Consider the following 25270-nt stretch of genomic DNA (forward strand, 5'->3'; position numbering starts at 1 on the left):
AGGGTGCATTGTATGTTGGTTCTGTACTTGCATAATAAATCTGATATTCCTGGGATGAGTGTACAGTATATCCGGAGAATGATTGCAGTACACCGATGCCTCTCATTGCCCATCTTTTAGTTGTTGGTGCTACATCAGCTCAGTGGTGGCAGGCACATATATTCAGACATATCCAAGAGGACAGCAGAAGTAGACAGAAAAGCATGAACGCCACCTTCTTGAAAAATGTATTTTGCTTGGCATTATGAAGTGCTGAGGTAATCACACTCATTTCACTGCGAAGTTGATTTTTACTACTCCAAGACAATGTTGTAAGAAAAAATTTAGTCAAGATTTAGGCAATCTAAATATATTTTAGACCTGTTACTATATATGAACTCAGATGTCACAGATCATTATCCTGACAAAGTTAGAAATTTTGGTTTTCTTTTACATTTATATAAAAAATTCTCCTCCACCATTAGAATTTTATTCTTATGCTCAGATATAGGCGTTCAAATGACTTGTGAGTCTCTGTGAGGAGCTGGAACAAGTTATGTGAAACCAAGTTAAAAACCCTGCTTTCATGAGTTTACCTACTTATTCATCTCCTTTCTTCAACAGTAACTGTATTGGCTCATAGTTATTTGATTTCTTTGGCTGCAGTACTGCATGTGGTTCCTTTATGCTTATGGGATTTGGAGTGTACATGCATGCAAAATGTAGATTGTTCCTGGCAGCATCAGAAGTTCCATGGTGGCTGGGAGGAAGCCTCTACCTCTACCCTCAAAAACTAGAAGTGATGAGATTTTTTATTATTTTTTTTTTCCCATTGATTGATGGCACTATTTGTAACCACTTTGATCAGTTTTCTGAAGATGTGATGTCTTTCCAGGTATCTCAGTTCCTTATAAAGGCTACTGCCCTTGCATATGGCGGGTGCATTATTTCTGTTGAGTGTAAATAGGATTAGCCTTCCTCTTTGAATGCCCATACGTCAGAGCCATCTCCACAAGCCAAATGGACAGAGCATCCATTTGTTTTTCAAAGTGAAGTTGTAAGATGGTTCTTACTCAAGCAATCAGATTTCCATGCTATGCATTATCATTGACTTATTTATTGCATTAAGGTGATATCAGAAACTCCACCTAACAGTAGTATTCCATCATGTCATGTCCCCATTGAATCAACAAATGGTTTGTGTAACTTTTGATCTGTGTCTAAATTACGGCACAGAGGGAAAGTATCATACATTTTAAATATAGACTATTAATAACAGGCTGAAATTTATTCAAAACTCTGATAACAATTCTTTAATGAAAACAGTTATTAAATTTCTATTATTATTGAAAGAATTTTGTTGTGAAACTCACCTCAGCTTCCAAAGGTTATAGATGCAAGAAAAAGATACTTTATTAATTCTTGATTTTTTATTTTTATTTTTTTTACCATCTCCTTCCCAGCTCTGGAGGCTGCTCATCAGTAGGAATAGAATAGAAACATAGAATTGAAGAAATATAGTAGAAACAGAGCACCTAGATATGATTTACTTTTCCCCTGTCATTAACAGCCTCCTCTTGTTTCAGAAACATTGGAGAAATATCTTTACCTACAAAAATTAGGTGAAGTGGTGCATGTGAAATGTTCTTTAGAAAAAGTTATTCAGTGAAGCTAATTTTTGAAAGGCAATTTATTACTCACTTAAGAAAGACATCCTTTTACATAAATAAAAAGACGCAGCATGCATATAGTAGTAAGTACAATAAATCTTGCCCTGTTCACTGATCCAGCTGTGGATGGATCACTTTCTGGTAATACAGCGTAAGAAATCCTCTATGCTTGCACAGTTTTTGTTTCTCCTTTGACAATCAGCATTATGACAGAACTTTTTGTAGTGTGAGCTGCTTTCCCAGATAAAGTAATAGAAAATCCTTTAAATGTTAAATGTCATCTGCCTCGGTTAAATGCCTTAGCAGACCAATGGATCTCTAACCCATATAATTGTCTGTTCTGAGTTGAAGCTTGCATTACTTATTTATCAGCATTATAACATTAACCTGTCCTGTTCTAGACACTGCTGCCATTCTGGCTTACATGTACATAACAAGCAGTTTCTTCTGACTGGGAGGTGTCCTAACAGAACTTGCTGAAATGAAGTTACCGCATTTTTACCAACTCCCAGCTGCCATGAAGGAGGCAGAACCCTTCTGTTCTCTCTAACACAATTTTCTTGGTTCCTGAAAACAGCTTTTATCTGATACTAGCTATGGCAGTAAAAAATCAAAATCGGAAGTGGATCACAGCCAACTCTTCCACTTGTGCACAGGATAAGTATGTCATTAACCATGTCTCTCTTAAAGTTATTTATCTCATGCAAGCAAATTAGTTTGAAGCTAAGATATCTACATGAATGCAGATATCTGCTATCAGGTCTCTGCTGGCTAAAGTTAGGCACTTGACAGAAACAGAAGTGGAGTTTGCAGGGCAATAGGACCCATGCATATAGGATGTTTGTAAAATAATATCTTATAGCTAATAAAAATATATACCTAACCCCCACCCTACCTTAGAATATATGTAAAAAGACAGAATGAAGCACATTATTGACATCAGCCTTTACCTTTACACATATATATCTTGACATTGTGCTTTCCTCAGCAAACTTGAAATCTCTCATGGACACAAGATGATATATACATAATACATTGAATTGAATTCATAACATTTTATGGGAAAGTGTCTTCATTTCTGTATAGCTGTGACTGTCATAGTATGACTATTTCAGATTTTTTTCTCTTAGAGAATACACAATATATCATATAAATATCTTGAACATTAATGCCGTTACTAATCATAATGTTTCCCAGAAATAGCTTATATTTCTTTCCCACCATGTAAACAGACTCTGAACTCAGAGAATATTACTAGATTTTGGGTTTGTTTAATCATTACTGTCTTGATTTTTTCCCTCCTGCCTCTAATGAGACTTCCAACCACAAATATCAATGTTAGGTGTAATTGCTTCTGCAATGTGTTATATTGAGGAAAAACAAGAAGTATACCTTATAGGTGCTTTTTGCATTGATGACAGAGGTATGAGATCATTTATTTTTACTTTAGACTAGTGATAGGTTGAGTGTTTGCACAGTCAAAAGATGCATAACAACTCGGTTACCCAGTTCTATATCTCAGCCCTATTTCATGAGCCTTAAAACTCAGTCTGATGAATAGTCTAATGTTTCTTATTTCAGAAACATATATATAATACTATATATATATATATATATATTTCCCTATTCAAGTGCTAAACTATCTGTTCTGCTCCCTAGGCTGTTTCCGTACATCCAGAGCTGTTTCTAGGCAGGTAGTATTAGTGCCACTAAATCCTGAAGTTCAAATATCCAGTATGAGCTACCACTGTTTACTATTAGCCTTGCAGATAACTCTATTCCCAAGATCCTTCCATGTGTTGATTCCACGGCAAAGCAGCTTGAATAGACCTTTGGTACTTTAGTTTAAATGAATGAAAAGAAAATCACAGAAGACACCAAAATTTTATACAGAAAAAATGTTCCCCATAATTTCAAGCACTGAAAAGAAGGCCTTTCCTGATTTGTCTACTTGCACAGAGAGAATCGATGGCACAGAATTTTAAATAGTTTATTCTCCCACAAACAATTCTTTCCAAGAGATTTTCAGAAACGGTAGCTAGCTTTACCTGCCTCCAAATGAAATGTTCTGTGAAAGATATTTTTCAGGAGACCCATTATTTGAAATTCTGGCTCTTTTAATTTGCTTCAGACGGAGGCACTCAAAATCAATACACGCTTATGAAGATGATGGTCCACATTGCACAAGAGCAGATGTGTCAGAGGGAGCTATGTAACACATTTTTCAGCTGCCAGCATGAGTATGTTAATGACATGATTGTGTGTGACTTCAGTGTTTTAATTTAGCTGCTCAGGGATTATGCCTGTAACATGCCAGGTACAACTATTATAATGTGCAAGCAAGAATAATGCTTTAAATAATGATAACAACAATGGCAACACTAATAATATCACTTGACGTGTCTCCATTCCTAATGTTAGCAAAAAAAAAAAAACAAAAAAACCATAGACACGGAAAGGGACATAGGATGTTTTATAATACAACAGATAATCAGAAATAAAAAATAAATAAAAAATAAAAATAAAAGGTCAGAGGATGGAATAGCTTGCACAGAAAGCCTGCAAACTGTTTCCTAGTCTCCAGACTTGAAAATGACAGAGAAGAACATGTGGCAATTACAGAACCATTTTTATTGCTTTAAAATAACACAATTTAATTGCTTTGATATAAATGTTGAAGCATATCTCAACTAGGAGCAAAGCAGTGTACTCAATCATGTTACTTTTAATGGAAACAGTCTTGAAAATTGGTTGGGCAAAGAACGTTTGTCATAACTGCTGGCCTAGCAAGTCATGCAAGCACAACTAGATAAATAAGGTAACATGTCCTGCCACTTGTAACTTTATCCTCCAGTATATTTCATCAGAAGGTTCTTAATTTTAATCTGAATGTCTCCATCTTAATGAGAATGAGACTTGCATTTGGCTAGAGCCCAGATCAATTTCACATAATAACAACAGTAACCATCTCAAACTTATCCTTTCCAGTAATTGAACTATATAGTATGCTAAAAAGCAACAACAACAAAAACACATAAACAAGCAAACAAGTTAACAGTCTTTATCAAAATGTGCTTTGTAAGTTTTGCTTTAGGAGTCTTGAAAATGTGATCAGTGAAGAAATACAACATTTGAGGAAGTGGCTGTTGCATATACAAAATGTTGGAAGAGATTAGTTAAATAGGTTTTGCATTTTTCATGCTGTTTCCACAGGAGATGTGTTGAAAGCCATAAAGATATGCTTATTTCTCCAACTAATTTATTTCACATATACAATAATTTGCGGTCAATAAATCTAGGATGGATTTCCATGGTAAGGCATTGGTGTGGCAAACAGAATGGATAACTTTATTCATAATGTGGTTGTGGTATTTTTATAATCAGTTTTGCAATGTGATATCACTGGAGAGTATCATCAACCAGTGTTCAATATTAAACAAAGTTTTCCAAAGCAACACATGCTATATACTAATTCATGTCATCAGGGATCCATCTTATGGTGTAAGGGACTCATCTTGTGTGCACATGGCTTTCGACGAGATGATAGCTCTGAGAAATTTACTTGTACAGTTTTATAGCTGGGCACTCCAGATGGAACATTTTACCATAGTAGGACATTTTACCAAGAAGAAAATAACTCCCTCACCAGCCAGACTTGTCTTGACTTATGAAAACAAGACTTGTGGAATGGTGGGAACTTCTGAGCTTTTTAATGAGAAATAATGACTTTACAATAGCAATTTCAGTAGAGAATATTCACAAAACCTTTGTTTATTTCTTCCACCTGTCTGCTTGTATGTTTGACATCTTATAAAAAGCAAAATATTTAATCTGAGAAAATAATTTCCTTAGAAATATCTATTGAAGAGGGAAACATGTTGAAATCCAGTCATTTAAATGATCCAGAGTTTAATATTTGTGAAAAATAACTTACAGTTAAAATCTCTGTGTAATGGTCTACTTATACCCTAAACTTTGAGAGACTAGAAATCTTGGTCCTGCATCTGTCTAAGTTAGTCATCAGACTCAAGTTTAGTCATAGTCTGACATTTTTTCAAGTGTTTTCAGCTGTTAGGATGAGAAAATTCAGGTTATACACCAACTGATAACCTGTTTCCCCAGATTCCTGCCTTTCCTGGAGGCCTTTCTTTAAAGTCCAAAGTGTGCTAAAGAAAAAAAAAAATAAAAAAAAAATTGGCCCTCCTTAAATCTGGATTGTGCTGGATGTACTACTCATAACATTTCAACATGCATAGGCACAGATCCAGCAAAACATGTGTAAAATTTGAAACCCATGAGTAACTCCAGTTGAAGCTGCCAAAGATGGTAGGATGAACAGAGAAACCACTGAATTTCAGAGCAAAAATATAGGATGAAACTATATCCTCAAACACAAGACTGTAAACTTTAGAAGGATACTCATTCAGCACTTCTCAAGAAGGATGAGAAGGATGTTGCTTTTCAGGTTATTCTCATAAATCATTATGATATCTAAAATTAATTGAATGATTCCTGAGAAATATATTTGCACTCAATTTTCCTTTTCTTAGGTTTCTGCTTTTAGTGACTTTTAACTCCAGTGGGAAACTGGACTAAATTGTATGTGTAATATTTTTCTGCTTCAGCAAAGTCATTGGACTTACATAACCAAGCATTGAGTAGAGTGGAAATATTTTTAAAGGTCAAATCATAAAACTGTAAACTCCAGAGGGAATTATCTCTAGGGAGTTATATCGAGTGTACCACTCCCCGTATGAAAACTTAATTGATGTCACTTGGTTGAAATTATTATCTCTTGAGCTGTAAGTTGATATGACGTTATGTAAGATATCAGAGTAAAATGCATTTTTCGGATCAGATGTTAAGCCCTGCTTGTGGTATCACAATTGGTCATTGTAAAAAATTATTATTATGTCACAAACAGAGGATTATGATGTCAGGTGGAGAATAAGTGCAGAAGCAGTTAAATTCTTAACAAACAACAGTGATTCTGTTTTCACGCAGTGTCTTCAGAAAGAAAGAATGAGAAAAAAGAAGTACAGGGAAATATAGTGCACAGAAGAACACTTGTTTCCAAATAAGATATTTCATAAAGTTTTCCATAAGGTGACAGCTGCTTTTTCAAGCACCACATTCTGTTCTCCGTTACATCAGCACAAATCCAGAGGAACTGCATTTGAATTGTTGTTGCTTGGGATTGACATCAGGGTAACTGAGAGTAAAATTTGGCTTTAACACATTTTCTCAGAAACAGAAACCATTTATTCCTCTCAAAATAGAGAAGGGGGAATTACCACACATCATATGACATCATGTATCGTTCAACACTTTGGAAGAAAAATGGAGAGCAAGATTTGTTTGAAGTCTGAGAAGTCGGGTTTTTTCCTCTTCTCCTCCTTCCAATTTGCACAATTTATTGGGAACCTCCCCTTTTCTGAAGCACAATACAGACCTTTTGGGCACAGGGGAGCTCTCTTAACAGTTGGTTTTGCCATCATAATAAACCCTTTAAGGACACTAATTCTAGGCTTCAGCACACCTCCCTGTCGTTAGCGACATAACGCAACTAGTTTCAGGGCTGCTTAACAGCAGCTAAAAGGGACTGTTTGGAACAAACTTAGATTTGGTAAACTTAGGTCTGAGGTGGAACATTGCGTTAAATGGGTAAATACTGACCTTGTATCAACTTTGTCTGTAGTGTCATGTAAAGTCACCGTTCTGAAGCCACCAGGCTTTTCATACCTTTGTCCTGTGGTGGGGGAGGAAGAGAGGTGGGGGAGGAGGTGGGGGAGATTTCAGCTTCTAAAAGCAAGTGACAAGTAGCTTCAGAACCTAAACACTAACACATCAACCTGCTGGCTTCATTTGTATTCAACAGATGCCTTGCTTTTTCCCCCTCGCTGCCTGGTCTGTACCGATCAGTATAAACAATAGATTTTTTGTCTTTATGAACATATTCTTGTTCTGTTTCACTTGAAGGTGAAGATAAACATGTAAGGAAAAAAATAAATAAAAATAAAAATAAAAATAAAAAATAAAAATAAAAATAAAGGAGGAAAGCAACCTTCATAGACACATATTTATAGTTTTTAACATTACTATGTAAAGCATCAAGAAACGCTCTGGAATTTGGCTGAGAGATTCATGAAATCAGTATAAGAGGCATATAAGCTTTACACAGAGAGAAAAAACAACAACAAAAACAAAAACCTGAAGGATCCATCTGTGAGATATTTGAAATGCCAGGGAAAATGAAGAAGATTAATTATGCTAATTTTATGTTAAACTTGTATACAACATGTATTGTCTCTAACTATATGTGTATGTAGGGTGTGCCAGTTTGAATCCAATCTTTTTTCCATGATTGTTTTGGTATAACATAAAGTATGCTGTAATGACACTATTTTGCATGTACAGAACACCTGGCTTATTAATATATATATCCTTTCTAGTTTGATCACAAAACAGCAAGGTGTTGATAAGTAGCTAATTCTGGTCCAGAATTAAGAATTTTTATTGTCATGGGAAATATTTATTGGCAGTACCAGCATCTTTGTCTTTCCTTCTCTTCTGGTACAGGGCCTGGCTCTGAAAGAACAGAAAGATGTTACACAGTGTCAGCAGATCTCCATTATCGTATGACCTCCAACAGGGTGTCAGGCTGCACTCCTCCCCACATCTGGCCATGTGTTTTCTTTATTACCTTTACCACTGCCGTTAGTGCTCAGTCACGGGGTGAACTGCTCCAGGGGAGCTCTGAGTGCTGAAACTGCATCTTCAGCTACTTGGAGAGAAGAGAGGGAAGATGGACTGCAACTGCTCAGACTTTGATTTGACTGCACTTTCACTAAGCCCAAGTGCTGATGGTAAAAACTCATTAGAGAGTCCAGGATGCATTATATCACCTGATAGTCCTTCTAGTAATACTCTCTACTTGCATATACAAATATTGAGATAGCAAAATATTGCATATTTGAAATATTTTTAGAATTTCTAAGAGTAAAATCAATCAATCAAACAAACAAACAAACAAAAAATCTTAGTTTTCAATTATTTTCCTACAGAATTGCTCTAATGGTATATGTGTGTGCATGTGTTCAAGCTACATTTGAATTTTCACAGGCAAGATTTACATGACTGACTGATCCAACTCCATTCTAACTTTGCTTTGGATTTTAAGACTTCATGAGACAGAAGGAATCTTTCTTTCCTGTGTCTATATTTACCTGCCTAAAATATCATGGACTGTGATGTCAGAGTACAAATAAGAAAACAATGTAGTGGAAAGATTCTCTGAAATAGTTACAAATTCAAACCAGAGAAGGGATAAAGTTCCCCTCCCTGTCTGAAACCCCTATTCACTGGGGATTCAGAGAGGGAAAGAGAGAGTTAGTTAATGCTTTTTTAGAGTCTTGTTTTTCTTTGAATCCCCCCTTCCCTTTCCTTCTAGCACACACTTTCACATATTGCTGACTCTAAAAGCATTCACAGAGGTCAAATTATTGAAAGATCAACCAAGTTTTCCTAGGCTATCACAGTTTACTTACCATTCCCAGTTTCTACAGTGTGGTGATTAAATAGCTATCAGTTTTGGCATCAGAATCCATAAGCTGACTCTTTAGCCCCTGTGTTTTGTGTGATATTGTTTGATCTTCCAAAGATGATTTCCACCCACACACTCTATTCAACAAAATCAGACTTCTAATTTGTCTATGAAAAAACATCCTCATTAAAAAGTTTTTCAGTCTAGAAAGTCAAATAGGGCAGTTGTATGAAGATGACAGCCAGTGGTTAGAGTTTTGTTGCTTTTATGTCTTTGTCATATACTAATGAACCACTCAGCACAAGAAGGAAAAAAAAAAGAAAAAGAAGAAAAAAAAAAGGAAGAAAAAAAAAAGGTCCGGATCATACAATGATCATAGCAGATGTTGCATACGCTTTCAGTTTGTGGTTTGTGCATATGACTCTGCTGCAATTCACCTGGGCTATTTAAAAGCCTGTGATGAATGGGTGGCACACAAGATAGTGTTGTGTCTTTCAAGTCTTTGACAGTTGGCAGTAAAGGTTACTAAGCAAAATTACATAGGGCCAAAAGGTTGGCTATGATGGATCCCAGATACAATAGAACTGGGGATTTTCTGTATACCTAGTGATAAGGAGGGACTTTTAGGGCTGACAGGAAGGACTTGTGTACTATGACAAATGAAGAGGTAAGGATGCAATTGTTGGCATAGTACGTGAGAAAAAGAGGATCAATTTCTTGTCATCTTAATGCCTTAGTGTGTGGCCCTGAGCAAATCCCTAAGGATCAGACCTTGAAAGGTGTATAGAGAGTCTAAAGATGCAAATCAGAACATGAGACTTTCAAAGACAAGCAGGAAATTCTGAAACCCATATTTTGATGTTGATCTACATCTTTCTAAGGACATGACCTTATTTTTCATAGTTACAGCAGTTCTTTGAGTTTTGTGCAGGAAAATAGGTATTGTTAGTTGTTCCAGTTCTGTAAAAAATGTGAGTGATAAAAGTTGAAATTGGATATGAATGCTAAAGTAACTGAATCCGTAAGACATTTGTATATAATACACCTTGCAAGCTGGCTCTTCAGCCAGGACATGACTGTTTTATTATCTGTCTTCTCAGAGATCCACCAACTATTAAATCTATTGGGTTAGAGGAGCAAGTCATTCTACAGGCTGTTTTTTGTGAGGAGACCTTCCGGCTTGATTACAGTTCCCTCAACAAAGTTCAAAATGTCAGGCCTGGAATGAGATTTAAGGAGCCAAAAGTTTCAGGGTTGCTGTTGCTTTGTTTTCCCCTTTGTAATTATTTTTCTTAAATTGGCTTTTCTCTGAAGAATTAGAACATCATATCTTTCTTTGTATTTCCCTCATCCCCTGTAAAAAAAAAAAACAAAACGTGTCCTTGTTAGTATTTCCTCAATGAAGGCCCAACAGCCAATAAACATAAGAAATCAGAGGGACCAAAGTAGCTGTATTTGAAAGGTAATAGACTTGGAAATTTTGCTCATTTTAGATGAGTACCCCAGAGCTAATCCATTGGAAACAGAAGCTACTGCACCATACCATGAGTTGGGAAAAATAAGCTCTTCATTATTCTTATTAATGCCACATGCTTGGCACTTAAGGGACTTAAGGTGGGTTTCTTACTATGGCTCTGGGTATCATAGTTCACATACATTTGAATATGAAGATGAACATCAGGCAGTTGAGGCCAAGGGAATAGAAAAGTTTTGTTTAGGTTTGAAGAGCAATCTGCAAATGCTGCTGTTCAGACGGGCACATAACCTGTCTACAGAACAGGATGCAAAGAATATTTTTGAAGAATTTGATGAGGTGTTTAATAGACCTGAAAGTATTGTGAATAAAACACATCATACTGATACAGATCCTATTATGCTGCCAAAAGAACAAACATCACATATAGTACAATCTCATTAGTCCTGAGAAATGAAGGAAAAGTTGATTGTGACAGGACGGTAAGATGCAGTGTTATTGAGAGAAGACAGATACTAACTGGCTTGGTTAACAACCAGATCACATGCAATAATAAAAAAGTTACAGATTTGTGTAGGTTCAGGAGATTCGAATAAAGCTACCAAATGCAATGTAGCCCAAGGGAGCACTGCGGATAAACATGTCTAGACTTCTAAGAGCAAGAATATTTCCAGATCTAGATGCAAGCCAGTGATTTTAGCAACTTTAGCTTGATAAAATGTTAAAATCTACACCTTCAGCTCCCTTTTTGGTGATGCATTTTTAAGTAACTTAGCTCTGTGATTGCTTCAGAACTTAAAAACTGCCAGTTCACAGAATTTTAAAGCCTTTAAGATTCAGGTGGAATCAGTGATTTGCAACCTCTTGAGCTAGCGTGATAATCATCAACACTGTTAAAGACAAATAAATAAATAAATCCAACATCCAGTTCAGCAGGTATAACACAAGCATTTTTCTTCACCATATAGACCTTTTACAGCTTTCTTCTTTTTTCTTGATTTTTTTTCTTCCATATGAAAGAGAGAAGAGCACCTACATTACGTACTATGTCAAGTAGACTCCAGGTTTCGATTCCTGTCTGATATAAGCACTTGCACTTCAAGATAAAGCTTCATCACATGTTGCCTTCAGAAGTGAGGCCAATATCTGAAGTTCCTCTCCATTGCTGCTTACTCAGCTTTTCTCCAATACTAGTTTACATTTTTTTCTGCTCCATGAGCTGGCAAATGCACCGAGTCTGCATGAAAAGCAACCCCTTTCATATTCCCACAAATATTACTTTTAAACAATCTTTTTTATCATTTTTCTGGTATGTCCCCACAAAAAAAGTCTGTAGCATCCCAAATGAAAGAGTGGAAGTCTGTGACATGAAAGCAAAACGTGGTAGCTGAGGTCTGGATCTTCTTAAATGGGATTTTGCTTCTGAACTCAATGTGTTGTGAAACTGCACCCTGAGCCTCTCACACATCATGTGACAAATGCATTTATTTATAATTGAGCTCTAGGCTAAGGCTGCTCTTGGACCAATAATTATTCAGTTATTCTAAAGTGTGTTACAAGTATCATTATGTATACAACTGGAGCAATTTCAAAGGGACCCTTTGCAGAATTGTAAATATTCTGCTTATCAAGCAACTCACCTACTACAGGATAAAATAGCAGAGAGTCTATATGAGTTAGGATTCCACATTTCCTACAGGAGTGTGTTCTCTAGGGAGGTTTTTAACAATCAGATACACTCGAAGAGGCTGTTGGGGATTTTTTATTTTTATTTTTTAATCTGATGTTATCCAGATATTGATTGCACAATGAACCCAAGAAATCTTTCTTTTAAATATTACTAAGCTAGTACTGCCTATGGAAAACAGATTCTGGCAATTCCTTTGCAGTTCTGAGAAGTACCTGATCACATCGATATAAACAAGTAATGACTCATCTAAGACACAGGAAACAATTCTGAAAACATAAGTATGTTTTTAAAGCACACTAAAGACTTAGAGCAGTTAAGCTTTCAAGAGCTTCTAAGTATAAAAATCACAGCAGCAGCAAGAAGATTTGAAGTAATCACGAGTCAAGTAAGGCTATTTCTGACTAATGAGAGGCACCAAGTAATGCCAACTTTTAAGTGACTGAAAGAATAATTCTGCATGGATGGTCAACAGTGAAAGCCCAGTCACATCCAAGTAGAAGTTTTTATAGGATCTATCAATGTGAAGTTGTTGCACCTATTAAAAGGCAGTATAAAAATCTCCAAATTATAGTGCCACACAGCTTGAGACCAGAAATGTTACACAGAACCCACAAGTGCCTATCCGGATTTTGGAAAGTAAAACACTGTATAGAATGTCATATAAATGCCATTACAGAAAATAAAAATAAAGTCTGCAACAGCTATGGGAAATGATGCAGAAGAACTGTTGTTTATTCTGAACTCATTGAGTAACAATGGAATAATTAAGCTAATGTGATCTTCTTTTCTTAAGGGGAGAAGGATATTATTTGAAGAACCAGGGAAAGCTGAGATTTTACTTTTTGCCTCTCTCCAAACTCAGCAGTTAGATCGCTTTCAAAAGACCAAAGAAAAAAGGTGAATAGTTTGTCATTTGAAAGTGAGTTGTTGCCCACCCTGAATTCCCAGAGTTGACGTTTCTGGCACTTGCCGTATGCATGTTAGCCAAATCATTCCTTCCAAGCAGAGCCCAGTTTCGCCTTGGCAGAAGCAACATATGGCAATGGGCGTCTTTGAGATATAAAGCCTCTTCAAGCACCACTGAAGTGCTGCCATTGCCCCTCTCCTTTTAAGGGGGTGTAGCATATGCTAGCCTGACTAGCTGATTAGCACTACTTAGAGCTAAATAGCAGGAGGACGACCCGCAGGGTCAGTTTTTACCCTTCTCTGTGTCTTTGGTCTGGCATATTCCACAGAGGAAAGCAAAATGTAAGCAGCCTCACTCACAAAGGATGCAAAGAGATAGCATCTCTCATCCCTTTTAACATCATTCTCTATTTTATCTCTCAAAACGCAATCTTAGATAAGTTAGTACTCACTGTATCTAATCCATATGTTTTCTGGGCAAAATATATATTGGCTGGGGACCATGCTTTATTTATTTGGTTGCTGGAAAGTAGCCTGGAGTGTTACACATTCATTTTACATTAGAAAGATACAATTTTAGCTTCTTACTTTCTTTTCCTTATGAAAAAAAAAAAAAAAGTAGTTGATCCTTCTTTATGCAACTAGAAGTACATTGAGTGTAACAACATCATTGTAAGATGATGTGCTTTATAAAGTCCTGAATATGGTGTATCTTTTGTGTTTTGTTTCTAATTGTTTGCTGCACACAAAAGGATAATTCATTAGGCCAATTCTTCAAATAATCTCAAAGTGACATGAATTCCTTTGCAGAGTGAGTGTCTGTAGCAAGTAATCCATGGAAAACAGACAGGCGTCTCTTGTCATTTTGGAGCTCTAATCCACTGCCTGGAGCATGAAAATGCTCAGGATAACAAGTGTGGGAATGACAAAAATCAACATTATTTTGGGATTTTATTTTCTTAACAATGCTGCTGATCAATGGAATTGCTGAATCTGGCAGATACAATGCCACAGGATTAATGAATTAAGCTCAGGAAGCAGAAGAATTTGTTAAAGAGGAGAAGGGAAAAGCCCCTTCTTTTCCACTGGTGTGTGAATATTAAGGACTGAAGCAGCAATGCCAGAATTTTAGCCCTTGCTTTACTACAGCACCAAGCCTTGTTCTGCACGAGCCTTTACATTTTAATTAGAACCATACTGACACCAGCATTTGCAACTATGAACTTCAGCTTCAAAGTTAAGAATATTTCCTAGACGATGGCTTACTAACTAGGTTTGAGCACAGAAAAGAGATGCCATGTTCTGTAAAATTCAGAGTGCAGTGTGATCCCCTTCGGTGGGACTAGATAACTGATTTTCAACCCACAGCAAATAATGGTGAAAGGAAGGAAGGAAGAGATGTCACCCAAATACTGCAGATGCTCTCACCTAAAGCACTCAGAGTCTTTCTTCTGGAAAAGCATAGAGCAAAATAAATAGGAGTCACCTATTTATTATTAAAAGTTTTCCACTTTTCTGTCCATAATGCACCAGGAATGCAATGGGCTGTATATATCAATGCAGGACTACCTTTCAAATTGCATGTTAAATTGATATTCAGCACAGCACAGAAAATTTAATAAACCATCACTGTCGAAAGGGGTTTTGATGTGAAGGAGGGGACAGTTTAAGTTTACTTGCATGTTTGCATTTACAGCTCCTTAACATTTAGAAGATATTTTGTGTCCTTTTGTTTAAACAAACAAAAAACATTATCTGGTTTCATTGCATAAATATATATATATATATATATAACACTAAAATATTTAGAGTGCTAGAAATTGGAAGGTTTGGAATGTTTTTAACTTATAAGAATGCTTCAGAGAATCCTCCAGTGTAATTTATAAGCCCCTCTAGACCTGTACATGTCTTGAACTGATTGTTGAAGTGGGCTTTACCAGGAATTTCTTTTGCTGAATTGGAGTAGTGTAGGAGGTGGGGAGGGCGGGAGGGTTAGCACAACCTTCCCTAACAAGGCTTTAAAAGCTTCAGCGGTAAAGTTATGCTGATGGAAGACTTCGTTACTTGTTTTTAACTGGGAGCAACATGAAGAGGATTATGTTATGGGCAGGAGATGTTATTTATGTGGGTAGCAACATTGTGGCTTGTGTTTTTAAAGGGGGGGACGACATCTTTTAATTGGAGCTGTAAAATGAAATAGTAATAATAATAATGGCAATAGTAATAATAATGATGGTGATAATGATAATAATAATAGTAATAATAAAAGGAACACAACCCCCTGGACAACGGCATAAAATAGCTCGTGCAATTTACAGCTCCGTGCCTTTCCCAAGATCGGTGGAGGATTCTGCTTCCTCCTCTAATCTCAGCCGCGATGTTTTTTTTTTGTTGTTGTTGTTTTTTCTTTCCTTTTTTTTTTTTTTTTTTCCCCTTTGCATGTGTGGTGTGACAGCAGGGAAGGGGCGGGGGGGGTCGAGCTTTCCTGCTCTCCCATTGTCAGTTGCTCCCAGCTCGGGGAGAGCCGGTGTCCCCCCCCCCTCCCCGGTGCCTCCCTCCATGTGCGCGGGGACCCGCCCGCCGTGCGGGGAGCGGGGCGCCCGCCAGCACCGCCACGGCCCCGGCCCGGCCCCGGCCCCGGCCCCTGCCCCCGACCCGCACCGCCCGCCGCCGCCTCCCGCATCATGCCGCACCCCCGCCCGGCCGCCACTCGCTCCCGGGGGCTGCCTCTTTTTCCGGCCCGCGGCGTGTGCGTGAGAGGGGCTTGAAGTTGCCCCGGAGGCGGCGGAGGAGAGGAGGAGGAGGAGGAGGAGGAGGAATAGGAGGAATAGGAGGAGGGGGGCCGGGGTTGCTGGCGGCGGGGCGCGGCGGGGCGCGGCGGGGCGCGGAGCCCACCCCCATCACCTGTTACCTCCGCTCCCCAGGTTGCCTGAAGTTCCCCGGCGGAGCCCGGCAGGACGGGGAGAGCCGCGGCTCCGGCTCGCAGGGACCCTCCAGTGGCTGCCGCAGCATGGGCTGGCTCAGGGGGATTGCCTTGCTTTCCTTGGGAGTATTACTAGCAGGAAGAGTGAACTGCCAGCATGTGAAGAATAACGTGCCGAGGCTCAAATTATCCTATAAAGGTAAGCCTGTTGTTCTCTCTTATTCCCCGTTTTCCTCAAAACCTCTCCTCCTCGCCCCTCGTAGCCCCCCCCACCTTCCTCCCGGGTCTTCCTTATCTTCCGAAGGGGAAAGTGGCATGAGGAGAAATTTCTGAGAAAAATACTTTAAAAAGCCACTCTGTGCTACGATCGGTACCACGCAGTTTAAACACAGACAAAGAAGAGTTAGTTGCATTTGCAGACAAGGGCTCGGGATCGTGCTGATCCGTGGAAGAGTCTTTCCAGTCTTGTGCTATTTCATCGGACTTTACTCTTTAAAACGATGAGACGTGTTTGGCCACCCAGCTAATCCCCCCCGTTCAGGGCATGTAGTGCTGCCACAGTACCGGATCTCTTTCAAACAGCGTGGAATAGATGAAGACGTATATTTTCCTTTATTTAGGCATGAAGTGGTTAATTTTCAAGTCATGAATATTCAGTTTGTACAAATCTGACAATCAGATGCCTAACATAAGCAGTAGATGGTGGGTTTGCCAAGAAACTATAAACTGAAAGAAACAGATCAGTCCAGAAAAGGAGGAAAGGACTGTTATGCACTAGAAAATACCGCCTATGGATGTTTCATGCAGTGCAATTTATTTGAGCGGAGGTTGTTTTCAGTATAGTCAGATGCATGTCATTAAAGATCACAAGGAAGGTGTAACTGAAGAAAGAGCTCTGAGATTACGTTTACATTGGAAATTGTGTAATGCTACTCACACTGCAATTGTCAGTAATTAACTTTTGTATAATATTGCCTGTATTAAAGGAGGACTCTGAAATAGGCAGACTCCTTTTCTTTATCAGCATAGCTCCTCTATACATACATTTTCAGGAGAATTCACAAAATCTGGAGAATATGTAACTGGGAAAGAAGTTTAAAATGTAAGAGCTGTAGAGTATTATTGCTAAAAAGGATGTGTTTGTGTACGTGTGTGTGTGTGTATGTACATGTTTCTGTCTGAAGAGCTCCCTTCTCATAATTCTCAGATTATTGAAGGCTGGGAGAAGGAGCAGCAACTATGATTCTGAAGGAAGGGAGGAAAAGTAACACACCATTTCTATAGTGGAAAAAAGAGAACGTGTGTGTGCATGCCTGGTCATAGATGTCAATCTCAGTTTGCAGTATAGTGTCAATACACCTCTTGCCAGTGGAAATAAATTTTCTATTTATTTTTTTTTTCATCTTTCATATGGTGCAAATGAAACAGAGAAAAGTCCTTTCTGAGACAAGGCAGATGTCATTTTCACACTCCAGATTAAAAAAAAAAAAAAAAATTAAACACCTGCAAAACTTGGATGCATTGTTTAAAAAAAATACATGTGTGGGGCTTTATTAAGGAACACATATATGCATATTTTTTGTGTGTTTAGACTTGAGAAGATTTATATGAAAAGAACAGTTTAAGGGGTTCAGAATGTGTTCGTTTAGTTTTCATAAGAAAAGCCATTTCTATTTTACAAAAAAAAAAATTATTTTGAATAATGTAGTCTGAAGAAAGCTTCTACCATAACATGTCATGTCAAAAATCATTAAAAGCCTCTTAATGGCTTCCAAACTTTCACAATCATACTGAAACTCAGATTAGTATATAGAAGAATAAATCCTATAAAAAATATCCTGTAAAGGGGTTTAATGGCTAATTAATTATTGTTTATTATTTTTCACCTTTTAAAGTTTATTGATGGCTCAAGTCTGCTACCCCTGCTTATATTGGCTAATCTCACAGAAACTAATTTCAAAGGATGGCCAAATCCGTCTGACAGTGATCTTTTTTTTTTTTTTTTTTTTTCTTTTTTCTGATGCTACTGTATCCATATGCAGTTTAGCAACATTTTGCTACTCTGCTTATTGGTTGTTTTCCAGCTCAGCTGTTTCTGGGAGAAAGGATCTAATTTTCATTTTTTAAATGTATCAGACACCAAACTTTAATATATAGTCAGTCCTGTGTGTACAAAACAAGAAACAAAAGGGAGCATTGACACTGTTTTTATGACTGATAGGTCGTTGTAAAAAGATAATGAGTTCAAATGCTGAGCAGCCCTGCTTCCTATCCAGCAAAGAAAATAAATGCGTACTAAACTCAAAGCAAGTTAAAGTAAAGTCTGAAGACTTACAGGAATTCACACTCTGCCCTTTGATTTGTATGTGTACTTAATCATAAATTTTACTTTAGAAGTGTGTAACCCTAAAAATCAAATCAGACTCCTCACATACTTAGTGTTAAGTACCAGTGTAAATGCTTGGCCAGGTCAAGAGGAACATGCTGCATGTGCTGCTACATTGATCCCTAAGTATGGGGATATCATTATTAGTCAGGGGAAACTAAGCTTTATCAGCTGGTGCTTTTCAAGACAAATTTTCCTTCCAGCATTGTACACAGATAAGTGTTAACAGTTTGCGTAGGAACAGCCTTAAGAGATGTAGGTATTGAAAACATGTCTTTTAGGCACTGACTAAATTACCTTACATGCTAATACGCATCTCCCAGGATATACCTCACTGCTGTATGATTATGTGATACTACATGATTCATCTCTAGTCAAACTGTTTACAATTAGAAGATGCTACCCAGTTACTTACCCGTTCTGCCTCCCCATAAAGAGCTGTGGTAAAACAAACTCATAATATTGAAAAGAATATGTGAGGTAAAAAGACTGACCCAAGTGACTTCTCTTTTCAGTGACTGTCATTGTGCTTTGTTTTAACATGCATGCTTGTCTTTTTGCTTAAACAAATACCTTGGAGCTAATTGTCAGTGCTTTATTTCAAAAGAAAAGCAAGGATGTATTTTAACTTCTTGTTTTTCTCGACTAATTAGATGTCAAACATGGTTAAAAAGCTCAGGCTTTTGCTTCAAAAGTTAGCGAAATGAGTCATGAAGGGTTAAAGCCCTGCCAACCTTGATTTCCTATGGTCACTTGTTTTCAAAGGTCCAGTATTAGCTCTGCCATTTCCCAGGTTGCTGGACAGAAGTTTTGGTGAACTCCCATTTTCGCTTCCTCTTAACTTCACGTCACTCAGTCTTCCAGCAGATTAGAAGCATCCTACAGGGTATGTTGTGGATAGGAAGAGGAAGGGAAAGTGTATAAATACATATATTAAGGCCTCATCTGCGGTCTGAAAAGGTTCTTTCTGTTTATTGTAAAACAGAGCTCTGGTTATTTGGTTTATATCACCTTGATTTTGATGACGTATTAAAGGAAGGAAATTTGAGGAGCTCATTAGGGAAATCCTTGTCCAGATGAGATCTGTGGTGAAACTCCTGTTCGGTAGCATCGGGGCTTTTGCTTTGTGCATTTTAAAGTTTCCAGGCATATTCCTTTTAGAGCACAGATTGGAAAGGTTTTACACAGGTGATATCTGTCTCCTTATTTCAGTCGAAGAGAACTAATATGATTAATTCTTCCAATCCAAAGTTTATTGACGTCAATAAGTTCTGGATCATAGCCTCAGCATAGTAAAAAAAAAAAAAATAGCTGTAAAACTGAAAGCTCAGCCAAGCCCTTCGACGTCTGAGCTCCTCTTTTTATGTCCTTCAAAGATTTTGTGTCTTTATTATAAAATAACAAGAAATGTCATTTTTTGATATGTCCAAAGTAGAAGAATATTTTCTTAAAGATTTTTTATTATTTTTATTTTTATTTTTTAAATCTCACTGGCTTGACTTTCGGTGTCAGCTGTAAGTCTCTACACTGTGTCACCAGGTCACAGATTCTGTTCAGGAAACTTCTATTGCACACAGAGTTCTCAGAAAGATGGTGATCAAGTTGAGTGTGCAAAGTTTAAAACAATAAATATAGCCTTAACTCCAGATGGATTTCTTGTATCATTTATGGTTTCCTATTTTCTTTTGCTGTCCTCTGTATGGAGGGGTAACATCACAAACAGAAACAAAACCAGCAACACTAACCTTTAAATATAAACATTTAAGCCCAAAGAAAGAGTGAGTTTCTATTAACAATTCCTTGATTTATAGATTTTTCCTAAGGCAACCCCCATTTTTGTCTCCACATGAGTAAATCTTGTGAACCCAACTTTCTCAAATCCATCTGTTGCGTCCTATTTCTCTATAGAAAATTACTAAATGCTGTAAGTATGTTTTGTAAGAGTACATGTGTGGTTCTTCTTTGTTATTGTTGCTCAATTGGATACATATTACTTGAGAACAAGTAAGTGGAAAAGCATTGCGCACAGATTTAGCTCTATTACTCCCTGGCTCCAGTTCAAACCATATTAAAAATAAGTGTTTTGTTTAAAGTTGGAGTGATAGTGAGAACTACTCTGTCCTTGATGTGCAGTTGATTTACAATTTCATGTGATGGATTTGTATACGGATGAAATCCTGGCCCTAGTGAGAGCAATGGCAAAGCTTCTGTCTGATTCAATCAGTCCAACATGCTGTGACGAGGGAGGAATGACACTGCACTGAATTACCTGTATGTATGTTAGTGTAAATATGATACTCGGTTTGCAGTTTGTTGACCTAGTTGGGTTGTAGCTGATGACCTGCTGGTGGTTTTGATTGTGGTTTTACCTTTCAATCAAACTCCAAAACTCACAATTCAATAACTCCACAAATATTGGGATAGCAGACGAGGCTGGGAGAAGAAAAGGGAGAGAAATCTCAGCAATACAGGCTGTCTCTCTTGAACTTGGACCCCTGTTAGAATTTGTCTCAGGTTTCACGGTACCTGCTTAAAAAGCCTTTTGCTTAGACTCTGAAGGAAAAGCCTCTCTAACATGCTTGAAAAGGAGATGAAGGGCTGTCTAGATTTGAGAAGAAGACCGGGAAGCAAGGCAAGCAGGTGACATTGACAGTTGAGAGGTGCAGGACTGTCATGTTCCTCAGCTTCCAGCCCTTCTGCACGCTGTTTCTGCATGCTCCGCTGCTCTCTGTCCTTGCCATCAGCTCAGTGCATTCTGGAGGCAATGAAGACATCAGATGCAGCCACAGATTCTTCAGCCTTCCCCCCCACCCCCCCCCACCCCCCCCCCCCGTAAATGTTGAGAATTTCAGAGAAGCTCTGTGTGTTGCTCTTCCTAATGTTGGCTGAGTGGGGTCTTCACAAGACCTGAGGACTGTCAGAAGAGACCATAGGACAACCTAAATGCATCCCACGTGCCTCTGTTATGTCCTACATGCTGACAGAAGGGAGAAGCTGATAAAGAAAATCCCTAAGCTCAGATCTTGCCTATATAGGGAAATTTTCAGCTTGCTGATTAGGGCCTGAGACATGCAGAGTAATTGGAGCAAGGAGGGTAAAAACCTAGCCCAACATTTTCATTTTGTGTTTCCAACTTTCCTATTTAATTCTGGTGGAAAAAGTGGTTTCTGAATTACAGAGCCTTCTGAATTACTTCTCTTTTCTGAGAAGCTGAAGTTCTCTGTAATTATTTGTGCTGTATGGATTACAAATGACTGACTTGTTTGTGGAAGGTGCTGTGTTGACAGAAAAGGAAACACAACTCCTTAGGTCTGTACAAGGTGTGCAGCTCTTACCCTTGCATTTTTATGATAGCTTCTTTACAAATCTCACCTAGAAAACAATTTAAACATTTACAATTTCACTGACTTCAGTGGATCTCCTGTAAGTGAAGTCTGCCTTAAAATTTGTTTCTGTGCTTGAAGTCTTTTAGATCAGGACTGAAGTACCTATCTGTTTGCTCAGGGCTTATTTTGGTGTGCATTTATTCCATAACAATTTGGCAAAACAATATTTAAAATAAGAAACCCAGTCTTTGCAGGTTGCTACAATGTAAATGGATTATATATGATAATCTCTCCCGCATGTGCATCTGTATGTACAAAAAAGCATTAACATCGAGCTCCTTCTGAGAAGTAACCACTAAATGATTTGTATTTTCAATTCTTTCTTTTTGCTTGGAAGTGTTTTTCAGGTTTTATTTAATGTATTGTTGTACTCTGATCCTTCTAATATGCTTTTGGTTTGACTAATCACTGATTCAGCATATGAGTTTTAATGCCCACAGCTGCTATTAGGGAGACATCATTTTATTTAGTTCTGGGCCACAGGCTTTTTCTCTTACATGCACACCTGGAAGATTGCAATGGAAGCACAAGTAATACAAAGTTACTTCAATGTTTTAAACATTTTCTACATCACCTGAAGCCTGGTTTGACCCTAGATCTGAAAGAAAATCAGATCTTTACCTGGGGCAGTGCCTAAGTGACTGAGAAGGAAACAAATCCTTCTAAGTGGTGTCAATGATTGTGACATTTTCCAGTTGTTTGAAAGCTAAAAAGGATAAAATTGTCTTCAGGCTCCCACACACTTATTTTTTAAGCAAATGCGTGGGGTGGACCCTGGCATCTCCATGTCAAAATTTTAAATAGAAGTTCTGTAGCTTGTCCTGGTGCACTTGTTAATTAAGGTTACATGTGAAATTTGCTGCTGGTGTTGTGCTGGGTCTGGTGGGCAATTCAGCGAATTCCTTCCCTTGCAGGATTAAAGCTCTCTTCAGGAATGTCTGCACGTTCATGGTCCTCCCACATAAAGCCTTCATATAGGTTAGCTACTCTCTTGCAGTAACAGCTGTGAATGGTGAGAATAACTGTGTGGATAGTACGTTTACTTGACTTTTCCTATTTTTTTTCCAAGTGGGACAGTGCCCCAATGTACAAGAGAAAGGGATGGCCACAGCTGTTGAGAGCATCAAAAATCTTAAGAGCGCTGTAGCCTTTCTCCTGCACAATAGGAGGTTCTCTGTGGTGTCTTTCTCTTTCTTTTTGACTGACTATGTCAGTCATGTTAGGCTCTTGTTACTGTCAATGGGAGGAGAGGGTACCTCCAGAAAGCTAATCTTGGGTTAGGCAGGCTGAATGAGACTTTAAGGACACTCATCGCTCTTCAGTGACTGGAAAAGGAATTAAGCTCCTTGTTCATTCATTTAGATTTTCTTTCTGTGAGGGTATCAAAAGAAAGTGCCAATTAAATGCTACAGAAGAATTTAGGCTGTGTCCCGATCTCAAAACTACCTAATTTAAGAATCTGTCTAAATGAGCATTTAAATTTGTGTAAAAATCCAACTGCTAAAACCTATGTATGCCCTCAGTGTCTGTGATCTGGAGATTGCCTGACTCTATCTAAATTTCCATAAAACTTTCAGTCACAGCAAGAAATATACAGTACTGCTAAATTCTTCATTGTGCTGAAAACAATTCCCTAACTTACATCTCACATTTCCCATGTCTCTCCTTCTTAATAAGCTCATTCCAAACCCAGTGACACATGCTGGAAGTGACTGTCTGGGGCTGCAGAGCTTAACTAATTTAATAGCTTAATCATTCAGAGCTTTCAATATGCTGTCCCCTGACCAGCTCTGTTACTTTCTGAAGGTTTCTACTTTTAAATAAAAACTGTTTTCAAGACCCGATTTTGTATAAGTTGGTCTGTGCATAAATATATATGTGCATATGCACAACTGAAAGGACAGGTGTCTGGATCCTCAGTCTCCCATTCTTCAGCTGATCTATTTCATTAGTGAGAGAGCCTAATTTAGGCTTATTTCTAAAAATTCTGAATAGTTGACTTACGCTTTGGGGGATTCTTTTCTCACCTTGGTGATTACAGATTCCCCTTCAGCTAGGCAGGTCTACAGCAATCTCTGCAATGTGTGAGCACTAGTCTACTTTGTGTCACATCTAGTTTTCATCCTTTGTTGTTTGATAGCCAAACACAGCAAAGTCAGAAGTTTTTGCCATTCTTCTAATGTTTTAAAATTGTTTCACATTTGTTTGGCTTCCTGCTTATCTCTCCAGCTGAATGTTGCAGAAACTTTAGAAGTGAGCAGTCAAATAAAATTCTTGTCTCTTATAAATATTTTTGTGCAAAGTTGGATCTTGTGGGGAACAATCCAAGGAATGAAGTAGTTATTTGCTTTCATCTAACTCATGGAAGAAGGAAAAAGAAAAATCTCCTTTACTCTCCACTCTAATGAAGTATAAAGCTCATGTTGGTTCTGACGGCTCCTCTTGGCTCCTTTTGAAATTCCAGCCTTGTGTAAGAAAAGGACACAAAAAAGCTCTGTGAGATAATTTAAAGGATTTAGAGCTGCCTTTCAAGGGGGAGGGGTTGGTGGCCTTTTCTAGAAGCAACAGAGGATAAATACAGCTCACAAGCATCCAAAAGAGCTGCATAGAGTGCAGGCTACAGCTTTCATCAGCAGCTGACACTGAAATGGCAAGAGCTATCCTTTGCACAGATCCCACACCTGGGAAGGAACAGATTGAAGTCTCTTAAAATGAAGTGAAGATGTTAATATTATGTTTACTTACTTCACGGATTTCCCAGTGCAACTTTACTACTTTTGCATGAACATATATTCTGAAATGTCTCTGGTGGAGCTCTTTTTCTCCAAACACAATGGTCATATCTGCAATGATGAGTGTTGTTCTGTAATACCTGTAGGTCAACTTGATCTCATCCCCATCATGCAAGGTACTGTACAAGCTCTTTGTTCTGCTAGACCCACGTGACAAATGTTGGTTCCTTTCAAGTGATGGGAGGGACATCAGAAAAGATTTTTTTTTGTGGATCTCAGAAAGAAAACTTTACCTTCCAGGTTACTTTTTTCTCATATACGGACCCCCCCGCCCACTACCAAAATGAATAGCTGTATCAAGACTTCCTGCTCTGACAGCCTTGCAAACAACAATATAAATGAATTCCTGATGTACCTGCAAATTGCATAGTCAGGAAATTGCTTTATTTCTAAATTGCTACTCTTCCAACATGTGTCAGAGTCCATTCACGAAGAGCAAATGTAAATTCAGATGTACAGGAAGACATGATAACATTTTCAAAGAGCCGTTGTTGGCACTTATCTGAAATATCCTAAACATC

The 25270-nt window shown here is 38.0% G+C and overlaps 1 protein-coding gene across 6 annotated transcripts in view; it reads left to right on the forward strand.

Annotated features, from left to right (window-relative positions):
• SEMA3A (semaphorin 3A) overlaps nucleotides 1-25270 on the forward strand; it is a 328521-nt gene that overhangs the window by 144512 nt on the left and 158739 nt on the right. For 4 of the 6 annotated variants that reach the window (XM_050713415.1, XM_035549396.2, XM_035549395.2 and 1 more), the window contains one exon: nucleotides 16187-16384. In XM_050713415.1, coding sequence (XP_050569372.1) covers nucleotides 16187-16384 — 198 coding nt within the window. Of the gene's footprint in view, nucleotides 1-15315; nucleotides 15387-15965; nucleotides 16012-16186; nucleotides 16385-25270 lie in introns of those variants that run through there. The other 2 variants (XM_050713422.1, XM_035549399.2) reach the window with 2 other exon arrangements.

Source organism: Cygnus atratus, chromosome 1 (assembly GCF_013377495.2).
Source record: "Cygnus atratus isolate AKBS03 ecotype Queensland, Australia chromosome 1, CAtr_DNAZoo_HiC_assembly, whole genome shotgun sequence".
Lineage (NCBI taxonomy): Eukaryota > Metazoa > Chordata > Aves > Anseriformes > Anatidae > Cygnus > Cygnus atratus.